Source organism: Colletes latitarsis, chromosome 6 (genome assembly GCF_051014445.1).
Source record: "Colletes latitarsis isolate SP2378_abdomen chromosome 6, iyColLati1, whole genome shotgun sequence".
NCBI classification, from domain to species: domain Eukaryota; kingdom Metazoa; phylum Arthropoda; class Insecta; order Hymenoptera; family Colletidae; genus Colletes; species Colletes latitarsis.
Window position 1 is genome coordinate 13,948,590 of NC_135139.1, and position 21,518 is coordinate 13,970,107.

General features: G+C 36.3%; 1 protein-coding gene across 3 annotated transcripts in view; it reads left to right on the plus strand.

Annotated features, from left to right (window-relative positions):
• The window catches only part of LOC143343063 (cilia- and flagella-associated protein 298), a 132,744-nt gene that overhangs the window by 87,804 nt on the left and 23,422 nt on the right, over positions 1-21,518 (plus strand). For 2 of the 3 annotated variants that reach the window (XM_076767577.1, XM_076767578.1), the window contains exons 2-4: positions 5,952-6,269; positions 16,015-16,302; positions 17,054-17,247. The exons of the other annotated variant lie outside the window; for it this stretch is intronic. In XM_076767577.1, the coding sequence (XP_076623692.1) occupies positions 6,065-6,269; positions 16,015-16,302; positions 17,054-17,247 (687 nt within the window). In that variant the 5' untranslated portion in view covers positions 5,952-6,064. The remainder of the gene's footprint in view (positions 1-5,951; positions 6,270-16,014; positions 16,303-17,053; positions 17,248-21,518) is intronic. 3 annotated transcript variants of the gene reach the window in all.

Consider the following 21,518-nt stretch of genomic DNA (forward strand, 5'->3'; position numbering starts at 1 on the left):
ACCCATGAGCTCTACTTCAGAAAAAAGTTTCATTGAAATATATTCACAATTGTAGGAGTTATGGCTGTTTGAAAATTGGACCATTTTTTGGGGGTTTTTCTCATTTTGCGGGGTCAATGATCAACTTTCCGAATATTTTTGCGATTTGTACATATTCTCCATCAAAATACGCGTAGTTTGCTTTTTTAAACACTAAAATCGTCCAATCCGTTCAGAAGTTATGACGTTTTAAAGATTCGCATGAAAATTCAGTGAAACATATCGATGGTATGGTCAGACATTATATTTTCGGAAAAGAATTTTTTTCTCGAAAGTGAGTAGGATTTCGGGGGTATGTGTAATGACCAAAAATGATTGTAATTGACCCCCGCAACTAAAAATAATTTTTTTAAAACGATTTGAAAAAATTTTTTTTTGTCGAATTTAGGCACTTACTCGAATTTTTTTCTCAAAAGTGAACCGCAACTGAACATAATTTTTCCAAAACGATTTGAAATTTTTGAATTTAATTGTTAATAACTTTTTAACGAAGCCTCCACTAACAAATTGGTATTCTTCATTTTCGTCTTATTTTGGCCTCTAGAATCCTCTATTAAAATTTTTCCCAGGGGTGACCGAACACTCTGTATACACAAGAGAAGTCAAAGTATATTACAGCATATTTCTAAGAAAATAATTATCTCGAAGAAAACTTACAAGAATTGAAAATTGAGAGTCAGCTTCGCCATGAAAGAAACGCACATTTTTCTAAAGTAGAGAACACCAGTCGCCAGATTCGGAAGCGAAGCTTTACAGCGAATCGCGCGGCAAATTAGTCTGATGGTGTTTGAAAGCTCGTGGTCGTGCAGGAGAGAAAAGTTTCCCACGCGTTTTGCTTTCCGCGGTAATTAAGCGACGCTTAGATCAAGTAAGTACGATTACCCAATTTTGCTGGCTGAAACCCTCGTGGTCGGCGGAGTATAGCTTTTTTTTCAAGGCTTCAATTACGCGCGCATTCACGCGGTTCGTACGTATAATTATCATCGTAAAAGGTGGGGCGTAATTCCGTAGCGTGTACTTTCCCCCGCAAGGAAGAAGTGGGTGAACGGAAACCCGTCGTTGGAAGATACTCGGGTACGCAGGAGCTTGGGACCAAGTTTTATCTCGACGAAGCTGGCGCTACGTAAATCAGGGCAATCCAATAAAACAAATCCGCAGTTTACGGCCTAAAGTGCACGGAAACGTTGAGTGTAGTTAGAGTTACGTTCGTAAATGGAAGGGGAGGAGGAAAGAAGGGCGAACGTGGGGACAGCGTTCGGTGGTCGTTCGCGTTTCCTCGTCGGATGTATTAAAAGGAGCTTGCGCGACGCGTTATTGAAAGCTTTAAGGGCGGGCTGTGCCTGCGGGAGGCTCGTGATACGCGAGTCGCTCGGAATCCAATAAAAGAGGGGAGGGGGGGGGGCAAGGAGGGCGACAGTATTTCGTGATTCCGGGAATATGCAAACCTCAAAACGCGAGTCGCGTTCGTTTCCCCGTTGAAAGCTAAAAGTGTCCAAGGAATGGAGTTTCTCAGCCACCAGGAAACAAAGAAACTCGTAAACGTGTGATTAGTGTAGAAAATGTGAATTCGAAGTCTGTGTCGATATAGGTGAATTGCTCGAGTTCGGTCGCTGATCTTGTTGATTCTACATTTACAGAAATATAGACGTAATATATGACGATTCCAGAAACTGGGACGAGCTAGTTTGTCGATAACATAATTTTTTTGTTTGGTTCAACTTGTTTTTTAATTTACACGAAGTTTTTTATGTTTTTATTTTTACGCAAAGTGTTCCTAACCATTGTTCCGCGTATAAAAGCGTCGTGGCATGGTCAGTGAAGGCGTATAGACAATAGTTTACGAGATACCATTCTAAGAATCGTCGAATCTTATCTCTGTTAGGCTCGATCGTATGGTAGATGAAAATAAGAAACACTCACAGTGAGTGAAATAGAAAGAAATGTTCAACGTTTGTTTATTGTAAATATTCTAAACTAGTTCTTAACTACTATAGTTCGTGTTTTATATTAGGATATCACTTTACCCCAACACGCGTTCAAATGTTGATAAACATAAATTTGTTGTATCTCCGTTTGGAAAAGAATTACTACTCCAGTTTCTAGAATCATTCTGCATACTTCTTAATCAATTTAAGGATCAGGTTAATGAACTGTTTGGAATTGTTGAAACACTTTTTCAAATATAAAGTGTTTGTGGTAAAATATTCATCTCCGTCTGAGTTAAATTCATGATCATTATATTCCAATAACTGGCCAATCAATCGACTTTAAATTTACAAATAAATTAATCATCCAGTTTTTGTTTAAACTTGAATTATCTCAATATGTTAAAAGATTTAGTTTTGCAATACAAAAAGAGTATAAAATTTGTAGCAAAACTTATGTAATTTCTTCAAATTACTACCATTTTTGCCATTTTGGTGTAACATAATTTCTTCTAGATTAAATAAGAACAATAGTCTGCTTCTATTTAAAGTCGAAAGGCAATCGTGTTTGCCATGCTCGATGACATTTTCGGTGTGACACAGTGACATTATTAACAACTTGTTTATTATTGGAATATGTTACGTGAAATAAATTTACCTCGATAAGTACAACAGTACGCAATAGAGTGTTAGGAAAGTAAATGCATATTACTTCATGTGACAAAAATTTTCAAATATTGTGACTCAAATATAGATTCAATCTTCTCATTATATTTTATAATTTAATCTTGATTATAACTTCTATTTTTAATAGATGAAATTAATTGAATCTGAATTCATTTTATTGTTGTTTCTTTTATTACCCATAAGCTAAAGTTTGGAATGTACCTCCTTTTATTTAATCTACCATAAGGCTTATAGCAAGAGGGAAGAGAGATTTGGATGGGTTGTGAAGAGGAAAGAGAAAGGAATAAGTAACGTTTCTGCATTTTACGACCAACATTTCTGGTCAAAAATGTTTTTATGTATACAAATAGACACAAAGTGGTCCTTGACTTGATCACATTTCGAAAAAAATTGAAAACTATTGTTCTTAACCAACAAATTCCCCAGCTTCCTAGTGAAGAAGAATTGAATTTTAGTTCTAAAACTAATCAGTTTTATTACTTTACGATTTTACTAACAATAAGATCATATTATAATAAAATTAAACTTTCAGATAAAGCGTAATTTTCTCTGCTTAACAAATTTTTTAAATTTATACTTTATTTAATGATTCTGTGTAAAAAATAATGTTTTCTATACAATCAAATGAAAATTAATGTTACATTAAAACTCGGCCATCTATTTTTATTTGTAAAACTTGAACATCAATTTAAAAGTACCGTACTAGTATCTTTCTTTACAGTAGAAATAATAATATTTGTTATTTTTTATTCAGTACTAGGCTTTCTCCAGATTGTAATCTTTCATTAATTATACATGATTAAATAGAATTATTTACAAATAGAATGACAAGCATGTAACTTGCGTATCGCGTCGATGCTCTACATTGTTATGATAATTTCTTACGCCTAATAATACGAAATTGCCGCGTGTCGCTTCAATGAATAGAGGGATAGCTCCGTGAGACGTAATCCGAAATGCGAATAGCGGGGGTTTGTCTTATTTACGGGATAATAAAGAGTAAGGTATTGCCATGCCGCGTTCCAAATCGATAGTAGAACGATCGGAAATATTGGAAAGCCTGATGGAACGCATCACAGCGTGTGTTTACGTTTATTTAGATTTTACTTTAGCGTCTGCAATTCTTCAATGGTTCGCTTAAGTTGTATTTATTAGCGCTTAAAGAACAATAATCGATCAGAATATAGTGTAGTTTTAGGAGGCAAGTAGAAGATGAAAATTAAACATTCAAAAAGTTATTTTACTTCATAAGAATTAATACCATTAACGTCTTCCATGATAAAAACGTGTATCCTTGTTTACAAAAGACTGAACACAAATATAATATTCCCTAGCAGGATTAATTGATTGTATTTTATTTTACTAAATAATTTACCGGTGTTTACCTACCTTTATTGTTACTTATTTAAAAGTAAATACATCAGACGAATTTAATGCAATGTAAGTATATTGTGTTTCATGAAAGAATGCAAAAAATAAATCGACAACATAGTGGAATGCGAAATAGTTAAATTTAGATTTGGATCAAAATGAACACAGTTATGGCTTATCGTCCATCAGAATTTCTAGAAAAATTCTTTACGTTGCTATTGCCGATGTAAACGAGTTTCCTACTGGAATATACCCGTGAAACGTTAAAGCATATCAGAAGATCCTGAAAGTGTAATCGATATTGCCCCGTGAATCGCTCGGCGTTCGTAGAGATTTATTGAATCTCGGTACAGAAAGCTCAGTTTTCCTGAAACAATGCTGACATCGTTGCGATAAATATAATAGAAGACTCGAACACTGACGGAACACGGAATCGTAGCGTAAAATTACTTTGGTATCCTCTCGGTGTCCCACGAGATGCGTCAACTCAAACACGAGATCGGTAAACTTGGAAGATTTCGAAAACGAAAAACACATCTACGTTGAAAATCACGAACGAAACGACTTTTCATTATTTATTATTGGAATTCTGACATCTTCGATGAATTTCAACGATAGCAATTTTCAAAACGATGCATACAAACAATGTATGACACCCACAACTAACACTCTACTGTAACTCAAGAAATTCTGCTAATATTAAGTTTCTTGAAATCTATTGAGTTTGTCTTCAGATGTTCAATTAAATTTGACAAAATTTCGATTGGAAGTTATAGTGATCTATATAGATTTTTATACTTTGGGTAGAATACTGTAACATCCAATCGAAATTTTATCAAAGCTAATTGGACATGTGAAATATGTTGTTAGTAAGAATATATTACTCGACAAGATTTTTAGTTTTAGATTCGCCAGGTACAGAATCTTTCCTTGTACTATTTTGATGGTAACTCAAGGCGTAACTCGTTCGATTAGATAGCTTTGAAATTCGTGAAGGCAGAGTATGATGTTAGATAGTTTCAGTTAGTTCTTCAATAAACATTTTCCGTCGTACCGAGATGCAGAGATTTCATCTGGTACTAGCTTGACCTAGCATATTCCACATTCGTTAAAACGCTTCCAGGCCCGAGTGATAGATAGACTTTCCTGATACTGTCTTAACCTAACTCTAGACCTAACTTATTTAACAAAGTAGCTTGTAGATTCACGAGGCCACGCAATATTCGATCGCTGAAGTCAGCTGGCATACAAATGCTGCCAGGCAGAGTTTTCTTACACTATTTCTTACACTATCATGACATAAATAAAGATGTAACTTGTTCGATCTGGAATTCTCAAACACCAGGAACTGGATTTCTCAAAAACCAGTAAAGATATCGACTTTATTATTTGTTCAATTGAGTGATCCAGTAACAAGTTCTTTTGGGGTGACTGATCAGAGAAAACAGAGGCCCCTAGATTTGTGAAATTATTAACATTTACTTGTATTATATATTTTTATTATGAATAGTTGTAGAGCTAAAGCTGAAAATTGAAATTGATTCAATAACTACGTTTAGAGACAAGTATTTGATTCTGTTCAGAAACATGCATCTTTCGTACAGCGGAGGTGAAATTCGACACCAGTAGAACGATAGAAATGTACAACTTACGAATCACGTCTGGGGTTCATTTTCAAAATCACTACTGCACTTCTATGTGCTCAACTCTGTAACTATGCACAATAAAAAAATAGTACAAGTAAATGTTACTCAATTTAATAAGAACTATTCAAATAACAAAAGAATACCGTGAACCTGGTTTCTTACAATTTTCGTCGCGAATAAATGAATAAAGTTCGAAGGGGCGTCCAAAGGGAGAAAGCTCGATTTCCTTGAGACGCGATGAAAAAGCAAAAGGTGCGCTGTGAAACAGGAGATAAATCCGCAGATCGTTTCGTCTCATCGACGTCGAACGTGACGACGGGCAGCGAGCACGCCGAGGACGACGACGACGTCAATTGGGTGCATCATTGAAACGAGCACTGCCGTTTGTTCTCCAAGATGGCGGACGAAAAGGAGAAGCAGACGTTCCTGCAGAAGCTGCTGTTCTACACGACCGCGTTCTTCATCCTCCTCAGCACCTTCAGCCTCTTTGCCTTCCTCTTCTTGGTCCCCTTCGTCATCGACCCCGCCTTCACCACCATCTTCATGCAGTTCGACACTCGGCCAGCCGAGTGTATCACCATCGACGTTGAGTCCAGGAGAGGTGAACAATCGGTCCCTTCCTCAAACCATGTTTCGTTCAATCGGTGTCGCTTTCTTTGTGTCGTTGCATGCGACCTCACGGAATCCCTCTCTTAGAGGCCACTTTTCTCTCCTTCCGGGTGATTAGATACCTTGAGCGATCCACGGATGCGATTTGGACACGTTGGGAACCGTTTCATCCTGTTGGATCTCGTTTACGAATCGTTGAGTCGATGGGCATCGCATCGTACACAGTTCTTTATACAACTTTGTTAGACGAATAATTAATATCTATTCGAATCGTCTGAAAATGTAGTAATTTCCTTTTTAATCGAACCGTACAATTTTCATTAATTTTATGTGATTTCTTAGAACGTATTTAAGTGAAAATTAATTCTCCAACACCGATTAGTTTTCGTGTAAAATCTGTAATTTGAACAAAAATGCATGGATATCAAGTGTCCAACAAACGAGGATAATGAAAATTTCGAGAATAGCTTGTTTTTGTAGTAAAAAAGACGAACGGTCACCTTGAATTTTTCAAATATGATTATTTTTCTTTTCGTTGTATTGTATGGGAAATTAAAAGAAATTTAAAAAGTAAATTACACTATATTTTTAATAAGAAAATATTAGTAGTAACATATTTAACTGAGTTATTACTTTCATTACTGTAAACTTAATATTGTATTAATAAAAATATCGCGTAATATGCTTTTTGAATTCATTATAATGTCCTCTACAATATAATAACAAATACAAGACCCTATTTGAAAAACCCAGAATGATTACGAAAACGGACTATTTTCGAGATTTATATTATGTTTGTTGCACACTTGATGTCTATAAATTTTTGTTGGTAACTTTCTTGTTAGAATTTTTGACAAAATATTGCGAAAATAATTTGACTGAGATAACAGTAAGTTCGTAAAGAAAGTAATTACACGCTTATTAAAATTGTTGTCAATTTACGATTGACCTTTAACACGAGATTGAATTTACGTTTCAATAAATTTCTATTTATTCAAATATTGCATTAAAGTAATGAAACGTCCATCGACTCTTCCATCGTAGGCGTACTTTGTCTATTTGCGTAAATAATTTCTTCATCGTCTATTTGATACACTCCTTGCCCTCGAACCTTCTGATCTTTCCAGAGCAACGTCTCTGATAGTAAGTATCGTGTTCTCTGTACTTGTTACTCTTCCTATCTCTTTGCACTTCCTCGATAATTCTCGTGTATGTACGCCGTTATATGATCTTCGTGTATGTGTCCATGTATCACGTTGTACCTGTGTGTTTGATGTACATTAAGAGTGAATATTATGGAATACATTGCAAGAGGAATGCACGGATCTCTTTTGGAAGGATTATATGGTGAAACTCGTGTTTTACGGAATTTCGTACCTCACATTTCACATTTCGCAGAGAAATACATACTCACAATTAATAATTTCTAATTTCCAATATACAATAATTTCCAGGAAAAGAAATAATTCGTCAGAACATACAGAGATTTGAAAAATAAAACTTGACAATAATTTATCAAATTATGTTACTGCAAGGGAAAAATTCAACTTCGAAACAAGGTTTCGTACGTATGGCGAAATAATACCTCATTAAAACGTGGTTTTAATCTTTTTTAGAACATCTCCTCCATCACATACATAATTTCGAAATTGTATGTTTAATAATAACATAATTTATAATATTTGCAAGAAATAAAATTATCCTTAATATCAGAAAATGCAGTAAAGTAAATTATACATTATTACAATATCTCTTATTCTATACATAGAAAAAAAAATGAAGATGGATAAGAATAAACTATAAATATACAAAATGTATTTTCTTTGATTTTACTGTGTATAATGTGTTTTGTCAGGATCGATCTAATTTATTTTTAATTAAACTAAGTATTAAATTTGATTGCATACAAAACTTCACTTGTGCTAAGACTAAAAGAAGTAAATTTGTTAAAATTTGATTTTTGAATGGCCCATTTCGCGGATATTTCATCAATTTAGTCGTATCCTGTATATGTACACAAATTTAGTTAGTATACCACGGAAGGCGGGATATACGTAGAAGGAACGGCGAAGTACATAAATCGATTCGTTCCAATTTACGAAATAGGGTCACAGCCGGAATATACGATTTGCATGAATGATTGAGAAAACTATTTCCAGTTATCGAGAGGATGTAACGAAGGCTGTTTTGATGGACAGCCGTTCGGCGACTCGCATAACGAATTTCATATTCTATATCCGACCGCGGACACGAAGGCAATGACATTCAATTCAATATTTACCGGACGATCCCGGATTCGCGGCCGAAAGATCCGTGTCCTCCGTTAATTATTTAAAAAGGGTAGGAATACATATCATCCTCGCTGGACGTGACATTTTGCGAAACGGCGTCAGTGACGTACGAATTAAATTTGTTTTGTCGGTCGAGCGCGATTCGTTTTACCAATTTCGATCCGTAAAACCACGTGCACGCCGCGCGTGGTCAATTTGTTCAGGCAGAAACAAAACTTCGCATCAGTTTTTAATAACGAATATTGCTACTCGAATCGTCAAAATCAGGGAATAACTAGAACATCGAAAAATATCGATAAATGTTCATTCTATTATTAAAGGTTACGTATATATTTAAAAAGTAAACACATTTATAGAGAAAGGTTCAGAGTACTAGGTTCTACTTTTTTTTTTTAAACTTCTATTTAATAGATTCCACAAATGTTATGGCGTTCGATTCTTCCACGTGTCATTTTAAAATTGGATAAGAAAATTGTCATCTTGACCTAGCATCTCTTTGCTAAATTAAGTAAAATGTGAACTAAATTCCATTTCTGAACAAAACAAATAACATTTCTTCAAACAGCAAATATTTCACGAGTTACTTAATGTCGTAAATTTGTAGTTCTTATTCTAAAGACTGATGTTATTCGTCTTTAAATGTATATCATTTATTATTTAGTAAAGTATTTAGTAGAACTCCATCATCCCACTTGGCCCGTTAAATCGAGGTTCTATCGTATATATTATCCTCGCGTGACAGTAACGAATAATGTTGATAATGATACATGTAGCTGTATTTTTTAAAAGTATGAATCAAACAACACAATTACCATGTTTAACTTACTTTAAACACTAATTATTTGCTATTGCTTTCCCCCAATTTGTTGTTCAATACATCTAATTCATACCACTCAACTGACAGATTTCGTCACTGAACTTCTGACCCAAATATATATGTATATACATCTGCATAGTATCTGTGTATACAGATACTCCTACTCATGTTCGTACATTATAACAGTGATTCATTATAAATGAAAAAACAACTTTTGTTTTTTATGAATTCTTTCCATTTATTTTTAGCAAATGTTTTTAATTGCACTGTATTACTTCTATTTACAAAGTAGTTTCAGGTTAGTAATGCAATTATAAGACTGATAGAGAGGTATAATATAAACGGTGTACAATAATAAGAACAACAACAATGCGACGAGAATCGATATTTCCAACGTGGCATAACCGTTGCCAAGTTACCTTTTTAATTTTTTCTAATACAAACCATGGAATATCAATGTATGAAAAAGTGGTCTAATACCAGTTTCAAAAACAACGACTAAATTCACAAGAAACAAGTTTTTTTTCATTTACAGTGAATCCCCATTATAATATACGAATATATGTGACAGTAACTGTATATAAATGAAAAGCGCAGAAATGTTTTGTGGTGCTTTAGAGCACACGCGACTCTAGTTTTGCAAAAATCGATCTGCATATACGCGAAATACAGAATCATGGAAATGTTTTAATTTCTCCAGTCGTGTGTATTTTTTTCAAACGAAGTCGAGAAATTATTAAGCTATAGTGCCTATTCGAGTTTTGTGTGCGCACGTCCTCCTCTTATTCGCCAAAATGTCTGCTCATACGAACATAAAACACTATGTGCTCGCGACAGCGTTAATAAGTAGTTGTCAAAGCGCTGTTCGTGCAACTCGAATATCTACGGTTCCATTACGACTGTTCGTTTCGTTAGTAAACGTTTGGCGTTTCAATTTAAGCGATATTACTTTGATTCGATATTACTTTCATCGTCGTTTACGTACGATAAAACATCCATCATATTTGTCCGCGTAGACCCCGTAGCCATGACACTTTATCGATTTTGTTGTTAGGATACCCACGTAATTTAAATAAAAAAGAGAGAAAAAGAACGAAGCGTATACAAAGTCGGAGCAACGTGCGTGTAACATCGATTTTATGCAAATAAAATATGGAACGGCGACGGGACATTTCATCGCGAAAATTATGATTGCGTGTTGCGTAACCGAGGAAAACGAACGAGACGAATTAATTACGGTAGTTTAGTCGAAAAAAGAAATTTCAATTTAACGTTTCGTTTCTATTTTTTCGCTTCGATTTCGATTTCAGGGATATTTGCACCAAATTCGAGGGGTGTTGATTTTAATTGTAACGGGATTTAATTAGCAATGACGCAACGCGGAAAGGAGATCGATAGAGCGGGAAAGTTTTCTCGTACGCGAAACGTTTATGTCGCGTGTGACAGGCCAACGAGGCGTACTTTTAGCTCGTCAATCAATTTTTCGAACACTCCGATACCCGACAGTCATAATATTTGGCGCCAAATGTCTCTGTCCACATCTTCGAAATTGCATTTACTCGAAAATAGCATTTGCCAATCGTTGCTGAACGCGAAGCATTCGATACTCGATTACGAAATTCATTCGAATGAACAATGAAGCATACACGGGAAGATTTGTCCATAAATTGGAACACAATTGTCAATAACCGGGAATATATTTTGTTTTAAGAAATACAACATTAATTTACATTATAGAAATTTTTTCCTTTTTGATGGAACCTTAATTTCAATGACAGTGAAAGAATTTTATTTTTTACATAAAAGCAAAATCCACGATCTCTGTAATCTCGTGTGAATTACGCTTTTGTATCGTATAGTTGATCGCATTACTACTTAACTGCACACTACAGATATCTTTTATTTTACATTTCGACCTACCCGATTATTGGTTTGTTCCTTTCCATACATAGCAAAAATTTTAGTTTAAATATTCGTTACATACACACAGTACAACATTTGTAACCAAGCATTGTTATATAAAAAGATCATTCCTGTTTCTCCTAATCGAAAATAAAATTTTGCTAATAAATTCAGTATACATTTATACCGTTTTCACGGCCTCAATCAATTATCTTATCGACTATACATCCTTTCAACGAGGTAGTTAGTTTGGAATCTAACAAAGTATATCAGTATATTAATAATTTCTTCTCTTCACTTTTTTTTACCGAACAATCTTTGTGCTTTAAAACTAGAAATACCTGTATCCTTCTTCTAAACAATTGTTTGTTATTTATGAGCCGCGCTATCGATTATCATTGGTAACGCATGACTGTAGAAGACGTTTAAATATTTAATACTATGAAACACGCGATCGATTATCGCCACGTTGCTACGATATCATCGCAAATGTTTTCTGATGTTTCGTTTCTGATACAATACGTACATACGTGAACAAACCACGCAGACCACTATCGGTATGTTTGGAGGATCAACACGTACGAGCATAATACACCAAACATACAGAAACAGACGACGTCTAACGTATATTTATTTCGCAGAGAATTTTATTTCTCGTTAAAAATCGGTCACATCAGAAATATCCAAGCGTATCGGGGTTTCACTGTCCTACAAACATATTTTTATGCACATCAACGTTAAAAATAATATCGATGGTTATTCTAAAATAGAATCACACCACAGTAAATAGTGATATTCGTACCAGAAAAATAACGTATGTAGAGTAAATAATTTTATTCTCCAAATAAAAAAGAATTATATAATTCTCCAAAGCGTATTTAGTTTCGCTGCTTATTTTCCAAGACGACCGTGGATATTTTTAAACCGATTTCTCGTCATTTTCTTGCTCGATATAAATTTTTTAAAATTATTTTCGACGCACCGTCGCGAGATTACTTTAGCGGTCGGTTCTCCGGGGATCGATAGAAATCATCGCGATAAGGAACGATGCCGCAAATTGGACGCGTCGCCTAGAACCACGGCAAACGACGACGTTATCGATATATCGATGTAATAGAGCCACTAAAGAGCCACTAGACGGAGACGGGCTAAGATCGGCGCAACTGGTGTCTTTGTATTCACGGTATTCGAGCTGGTCTCGAGCGATCCAAACGTATTCCTGCTCCCTGTGCAACCCCTCCGTTCTTTCGTCGCCAACGTGCTTACACTTCAAGTCCTCTGTCGAACGCCAGCGGCTGTAGGGTGCTGGTATTCTCCGCGATAGAGTACTCAGACATCTACTTGTCGCTACACGTGTGTGCACACGTCCGATGACACACGGTTTCTTTCTCAATCATTCGAACGACAGCACGGCTTAATTTCACACGTGTCGTGTACGGTATTGTGCGAATTAATGGGAACGAAAGGATTGTTCGAAATATTTACGGATGGCTGCATGTTCGTCATCACTTTAGAGCAATACTTTACTGGGTACTAAAACGGATGATAAATAGAACGAAATATAAACAGTTATAGAAACATTTAGGTCGAGAATTGGAAAATGTTTTACCTAATGGCAAAGCAATTTTCCAACTGTCACGCATCAAAATTTATACAGTGGTATTTTACGTGGTGATTGCTACACTCGAAAAAATTAAAAATTTTGCACAAATTGAGTGCGATCTAAAGGTGTTTTCAACCCTTCACAGGAATTCTGATTTTTCATGTGTTTGATATCTCTGAAACTATAAGAGATATTAGAAAAATTAAATATTGAATTTTATAATCTCTTATGCTCTATTATACATGACTGTAATAAAAGATTCCAAAAGAATTCTTTTCTGATACATCTCCTCCATCACATAGTTCATTTCGTAACATTGTATATTTAATAATAATGAGACAGAAAGATTTTCTCAAACTCTTTATAATCGTGTGTATGAATTGACTGTTAAAAAAACTGCGAAATGTGAAATGAAATTTACTATTCGAGTTCTCTTGTACTTATATCCAGACAAGGAAATAGTCACGTATTTTTCTCTTGCATGCGACCTCGAAAATATTTAAAATGCGTAGAAAAGCTGGAATAAGTCCAACAGTTGCAATAACTGCTAACCTCGAGGACAAACTAAATGATAAACTTTGCGAGATATAGGTCTGGGAAAAACACGTGGTTAGTCTCTTCGTTTGAATTGATCGAAAGTTTATTTTAATACTTGCATTGATAATTTTATTTGGATCTTTAGGATTCATTATTATAAATTCCTGAATGGTTTGAAGAATAATCATAAAATCTGGTGTTGGTTGCACGTAGTCTTCCTTAACGTACATATACTGAATTTATAACTAATACCTCGAAACTTGTGTATGAATGTTGCGTTGCGGTGTTCCGAATCGTTCTCTGTTGGTTATTGTTGGTATTCGTATTCTATTAATTGTCGTGGTTGTCACTCCTCTTTCAGAACCACCCCTCTACACTTTCGATCATTTCTTAAATTTCTGCTAATCATATTCGTCTGGTTCCAATTTGACGTCGATCTATAGCACGCAATTTTCGTGTTAACACTTTTATGACTCTTGTACAACTTTACACGTATCTATGCACATACATTAAACCTTTGAATATGCAGTTACTTTGTTCGTTGCTATAATTCACGCGAATACAAGATATAAATTAAGCATGAATTAAGTAGACAATTTGCAATTCCTTTGATGTTTCGAAAGAACTAGAAAAATAAGTTAAAAAGGTATTCAAATAATTATAAAAGCGATTCAAGCTTTTCATATGTCTATAAAAATAATCAAGTAATTCCATTGTTTAATTTTTCTGTTTTTAACGAAATTATTTTGAATATTGTACAAACTGCTACTTCGAAGGTTTAATTTTCAAATGTGTGTCACTTCGCGGTGATGTTATTCGTCCAATTAACAATTCTCACTGCAATCGAGTGGAAATAATTGTTGCAAGTGCAATTATTCGTTGTTTGATGTTTCGTAGTAGTATTTTAACGGGAACAGGATTTTGGAGACCGAATACAGAGGAAAGAAGATGCACGAGGGTAGACTGTATACACTGCCACGTGGAATGTGTCAGCAAGCTAAGCTTAATTAATTATTTGAATTATTATCCATGATGCAGTGACACTGCAATAATTAGTATTTAGGCGGAATTTCACTATCTGATTTAAAATTCCTAAGTTCAAGGCCATATTGTGGTATACAATTATCATTTCATTTCTTTTTTATCATTTTTAAATTACTAAAGTTTTTCCGATTCTCTGTTTCTGTGCAAAAAAAAGATTATTTTTCAAGAAAATTCACATATGAAATAATAAAAGAAGAATTGCTAGTAAATCAATATGTTAATAAATTATAAATTCCTCGTAGCTTTCACACGGGATGATACTATAAAATATAAGCATAACTTCAATAGTGAATTGAGAAAGAAACGAGTAGAAGTAATAAAAGAAAATTCATACAAACTGCTATCCTATATTTATTTTCGAGTTATTTGTAAACACTGTGATTTGGGAATTATTTTAATGAGAGTACCGTGTGTTCAAAAAAACATCGTGTATCCTGAAAACAAATCGATAGAACAGATAATGGTTTACAATAGTTCTTTCTTTCATTATTTTAGGGTCACATTTTATGAGTTGTCTTATATGTTCTTCCGAGCCATTAGTTACTACGAGAGTAATTAGCGAACGGATCCTAACAATTTGCATCCTAAAATGGAGACCCGGGAGATTGGACGTTATCCAAAAGTGTGACCCGGTATGTCAACTACATCGCTGTTGGAGCTTTCCTCCGTTAAAGTTTAGAGGAGGAAGGCGAGGTCAGGGCAAGGATTTCGTAACCTGCCTCGGGGACCACGTTCAAAACTTTGTTACAGTTTTCTTGTTTTCGGGAATCTCGAGGAAGTCACTCGTGCATTCTTCTTCTCTCAACTTTGCCTCTGTGTCTAGCGCGCAACTACTAAACGATTTACATGCACAGTTCTCGAGATCGTGACACCTTCTTCGCGCGTTGATGCACGTCGAAAAATCACTTACTTTTCATTGATCGACGAACACTTCTAATCATTATACCGTTGCTTTCGAAATATTCTTTGCGACGTATTGCAGTTACGAATTTTAAAATATAACACGACTGGTGTAGACTGGTGTAGAATTGTTTGAAATGAATGAAAATTCGAACTGATATTGTCTTATCGAAGACCAACGAGCACGATAAAATATTCGATCCTAATTTTATTCTGTGCTCGTATCAACGTATAGATTAATAATTCACAAAATTTACGAAGCTCTGGTTCAAACATTTAGAATTTTACACTGTTAGAGACACGTTCCAACGAAATGTTATAAAGTGATCTTTCACCGTTGAGTATAAGATACAATTTTTATGAAACGTTCTAACGTCTTGAATCAAGCAGTTCTAGTCTTCTCTTCTGTAACAATACTCGAATACAAGCTTCTCGAGTTCCACGGATTGTTATCGTCTTCGAGCGACGCTCCAAACGATCATCGATCTAAAACACGTTCGAACATCAGTCGTCGCCGTAGTTTTTCGATGTGCATCGAACTCTGTCGTGATAGTCACCCGGAATCTTCGTTTGTCTTCCCGTAAATCTCGTCGTTAACGAATTTCTTCGATCACGAAGTCCATGAACGATCCGTTGAGTCCAGGTACGAGCAACTGTTCATGGACATCCTGTAGAGAGGGTTGCACCAAGGAGCTGTACGATTGCACGCAAATACGCGTCAACTACAAGCTACCGACTAACACGTCCGAGGATAGCGATGGACAGGGCGAGGGAGGCGGGGCGGTAGGAGGTGTCGAGGATGACGAAGACAGCACGACGATGGGCAAACCGCGTTACGAACGCTCCCTCAGGGAGTACGATTACGACGAAGACCTTGACGATGACTTCGCCGAGGACGACGATGCTGGACTGCTGAAACCCTTCCCTACAGGTATAGGACAACGTCCTACGGTGTCGTATCTGGTGTTCTCTTCTCCACAACGTACATTCAGAGACCATGTAATTCATTCGAATTTCAACCGAGTTCAACAGCGGAGACCAAGTCGACGAAAATAAGTATTTTCGAACTCCGATTCTTTTCTCTTTCGATTTATGTTCGCAACACAACTGCTCGGAAGTGGTTTTCGCGATTCAGGGAGGGGCGACTCGATATCTCGCAGACACTCGGCGTTCCGGTCGATCCGACAAGGCGAGAAAAGGCGAAGAAAAGAAAGCGTCGACTTGGCACTCCGGCCGTCGTACGGTGAAATTCAGTTGAAATTCAAACGAATCTCAACGTTTCTAAATGTAAATTGCAGAGGTCTACAATAATCGTTACTTTCAAAGTCTTCGGATTAAAAGGAAACAGTAAACTTAGAGACCTGCGTCTCTATCGAGTTGTAAATATCGATTCTAGTTTGACGTAGTTTTTAAGCATCGACGAATTGTTCACGGAAACGTGTCGCGACAGATTCGAAGGGAAACCACAACCGAGCGACCGCGACGAGTGGGCGGTAACCGCGTCGCGCGTCCCGCTAACGAAAGAGCAAAATTCATCGTCGTTTGAACCGTCAAACTCAAACAAACCCGGGCCCGAGCGTACTCTGGGCTAGAGGCGCTCTAACAATGTCCACTTTCCCTCGTATGGAAATCTGTTCGCGGACGTGTGCCGCGGCTGGACGATAACGAGGCGAAGTTCGCAGGTCTCATGGGCAACGACTCCGAGTGGTACTTCACCGGGGCGAAGCTGTTCCCCAACGTAAAAGGCTGTGGATACCCTCCAATGCTGAATTGCAGTATTTTCTACCGGCAGTACGCCAACATAGGGCAGAACTTTAGCTGTTACTACTCGAAAGTGGATCCCGGGATAGTCATCAGCGACCTCGACATGTGGCAGGTCTCAGAGCTTTTCTATTTTCTCTCTATGTGTTTGCTTTACACTCTGTTGCTGTGCGTGAAGCCTTGTACTCGGCCACACGAGGTGCTCGCGTGTATAATTCAGTTGGCTTTATTCTGCCCTTCGCATCATTTCCCCCGAGGGTAATCTTTTTTTTTTCTTGCATTTAAGGAGCTATTGCTGTCTAGACTGTCACGTTTTCGGTTCGCTTTATGATTTTTTTTTTTCAATGATAGGAAGGCTATTTTGCAACGAGATTTTCCAGATAGGTTTATCTATCTTATAAGTGTACACTATTTGTTTCGTTCATGAATATTAAAAATTGTGATTGTTAGAACTGACACAGTCAACGTGTTAATTCACCGATTTCTTACCGGTTTTTATCCATCGAGGAACCGTAGAAAAATAGTAGTGGTTACAGTTTTTAATTTGTTGAGATCCTTATTTCATATTTACGATCTTACTTCCCGAATCTCGATTTCATTTCAACGACACGACTTCATCTTTCCTAAAAGTAGCAAAATATGTGTTGAGAGTCTCAACTTTCAACTATCGAAACATATTTAATTTTCGATTATTCTAAACTATTAAACATTATTTGTTCTGAGAAGGAGTTTAAATACAAAGCTGAAAATATTTATCAATAAGAAATACAAATATTATTAATGGATTGGCGTGATTCAGAAGTATATCGGTTTACACACAACTAAGACCAATCTGAAATTAATCATGCTTGGATTAATTTTCATCAATAAAACCAAAAGAAGATGGAACGCAAAATATAAAAACGCACAATTTCATTGGAGCCAGTCACTAAAGGAAAAAGAACAATGGTAGAGATGGCGTCACATGCTACTACCAGGGAAATATTCGGTCTTGAAACGAGGGACTACTGTACGTCTCAAGAATTAAAAAACAGTATCTATACAAATTAAAGAACACGACTTTTAAAGACACTTTTAAACTTTTGCTTACCCGGATTATAATTTACGAACGAATTTGAAATCTGTATTCGTTATTCATGAATAAAATTTGCCCAACTCGAATCGATAATGAAATACAGAAATGTTTATAACTTGGTAATAAGGACAAATAAAATACATATTTGTTTGAACTTTCTCCGTTGTTTCTATGCCGACTATCTATCATTGAAGTACATAGGTACCAATGTATCGACAACGCGAAAAATCGACGTTTCAAAGCTGGTTACACAGGTGGAAAGATAATGGTCGATAAACGACACCGCGAAATCGGCTTTACAGCAATCGACAAGGATTAAAATCGAATCTTTCCGCACTGACGTGTCCTTTTGCTATCGAGTGTAACCGGGTTACCGCGTTCTAGACGCCGTCGATTTACGCCTGGCGTTTCTACGTACAAGTCACGCGAAAGTGGTCTCCGCGTGTGTGACTTCTGTGCGAGTTTACTGTCGACAGGAACGTCGGAACACGAATCGATACTGCAGGTGCCTATTGAGGCCAGAGTGCATTATGCAGCCAAAAGCGTCCCCCCTCCCTCCCGTAAATGGTTAAGTACGTAACAGTGCTCATTATTAACGGAGATCCGTATCTGCTTTAATTGGGACACAAAGACTGCCAGTCGCGAGCTCGAGTAATTGACGGAGATTGCGTTGCATGCTTGAATGGGAAGAAAGAACGACGATGCAGGTAGACAATTGCGAGCCTTTTCAAGTCCCGCGAAGTTATTACGGAAAGCATGGACGAAATGCGAGGAGAGTAAACAAGAAACTGAGGAATACAGTTGCACGGAGTTATTCATTTTTTCACGTATATTCGAAACATAGGGGAAAAAAATATTTGACTCGATTAACCATTTAGAGACTGTTGGAACACATACGCCTTAATCAAGTTAATCAAGAGGATTGGAAAAATAGTATCTCTTAAATATTGACTCATTTAAAGTTTTATTTTCTTTTTTTTTTTGTAATATCGTTATTAACTAAATAAAAATAAAAACGAAATGTATGCAGAATGAACAAAAAATTTACGATATTCATTACTTCAAATATCTTTTACATCAATTGTCAATTTTGACATTCGTTTCAATATCAGAGTTAAATTATAGTTTAAAAAGTAAAGTGAGGAAAAAAATAATAATAGCAACGTGTGCTACGTTTCTCCACATAACAAATAATTTTCAAGTATTACATTAATTGGAGAAAGCAGTGAAATTCACGGTTTCGTCGATCGAGCCACGCCGACCAGGCAGTCGTGATAAAATTCTAGGCCGATGAAATTAATCCCGCTAATTGTAAACCGCGACGATGCATATTGAAACGAGCGACGCGAAAAGAAACCGCGCGCCGAAAGGGGCGTGAATGGAAACAGCGATCCAGTAGCATCTCTGCGTGGAAAACGATTTTCCGGCGGCGTGGGTGCAAGGCACAGTGGAATTCCGTTACGTTTACGGAAACGTGGCCGCCTGCACGGTGACGAACAATGCATTTCAAGCGGGCTGTATGAGCGCCCCGATGACAAAGACGGAAGCCATCGTGCCCGATGAAACTCGTGCCTCTGTCCGGAAGAAAAGAAAATTTCTCACTCCCACGCTTTCCACCCTGGAATTGAATCCGCGCGAGCCCGACGAGCCATTATAAAACGACGATAGCATCGCGGATCTGCCGGAAAAGCTTGTCACTCCGAGTGCTACGTGTGTCAATTTCCGAAATTAACGACGCCCTCGAGGTGTACCGTAATATCCCGACGCCATCAACGAAATATCATGTCAGAAATAGAATGTGTTTTACAAAAATAGTTTCGCGGAGAATGTAACTTTTCTTTCAATCGGGGATTCTGTAACTTAATTATTTCATACAAACGAGGTCGTCGGCTCTCATTCTCATTAGACTTAATTATTTCATGTAAATTGAGTCGAATTTTATCCTTCGGATGGTTGTGCGTCAACTGAAATCGAGATTTTGGGAAATTTGAAATTCTATTTTTTTTAAGTTTCACGGTGACTTAGCTTCAAGTTTAAGCAAGATTGATAATAGTATAATAATTAATCTTGCTAAGAAAAGAAATTGGAAAAATTTCTACAACTAAATTTGACGTGACAAAGAATTGTTAGTCGTATAGACTCTGATGGAATTGTTTTATTGCACGGATGTACCAAACTAGAGAGTTTCTTGAATGTTGTCTACCTACTTTTCTCAAAATTACGCTTGTTGCAGGTACACAGTGCTTTGAATAATTATAAACTCGTCCACGTTCCTATATTTCTCGTAGCAATGAAATAAAAGTTGGAGACACCGTTTGTGTGATTTCATATTCTAAGACAAAATGGAGAAACGATAAACAAAAGTTTTCTCACGAAATTTTATTTTAGTTTTTGAAAAAATATGAACTCAGTTTTAATTTCAATTACTTCTCGTTTAATATTTAGTAAATTTCATTTTATCTTTAAGTGCTTATAATAGCCGATCATGAACACTGTCAACCAAATTATTTAGAGTAATGTTTGCAATGTGAGCAATCGATGTTTTTACACCAAAAATACTTCATAGATTCTCAATGGGTTTCAAATCAAGACTCTTAGTCGTGGTAGTAACTCAATCCCGAACTCTCGAATTGAAATGAAAAGTCTTGTCACCTATTAACGTTATGGAATTATAGTATTCGATCTATCATTTAGGAAAGTTACTCAACATTAAAAATCCTTTTTAAAAGCAGCCTAAATCGTGTCTTTTTCTTTTTTCTTCTTCTTACTGAAAGTCATATATTTCCATACACTTCCATTTCGAAGGTACTTTTCCCTTGTATTAAGAAACAAAATGCTTCATAAATCTCAGAAAACAATCATTTAAATGCTTGTAATACTTTGTTTAAAACAAAGTTGACCTCCATATCTTCTCTACGTCTCCATTTGCAATACCATTTATACCACATTATGTACTTTCTTAAACTCTACAATTTCTGTGAGTAACATTTTCTCGCATTCTTTGAAATAATCAAGATATATAAATGAACAGAGTTCGCGAGACACATTGTATACTCTATTAGTCTTCTTTTATACCATCAAGCAAGTACTATGCGTCCACGAGAAGTTGACTAGCGAAAGGAATGCGGGTCTGATTGGTTCCCCACTTTAGTTTAGAATTTGATGAGTCCACAGTCGTTATTGGTCGACAGTGGGGATAAGTGGAGCAAGCAAAGTACTCCCCTATCCCCTGTGCTATCCCACTAGCCAACTTCTCGCGAACGCACAGTACATACAAATGAAAACAAACAGTCGCTCGTGTACAAAATTTC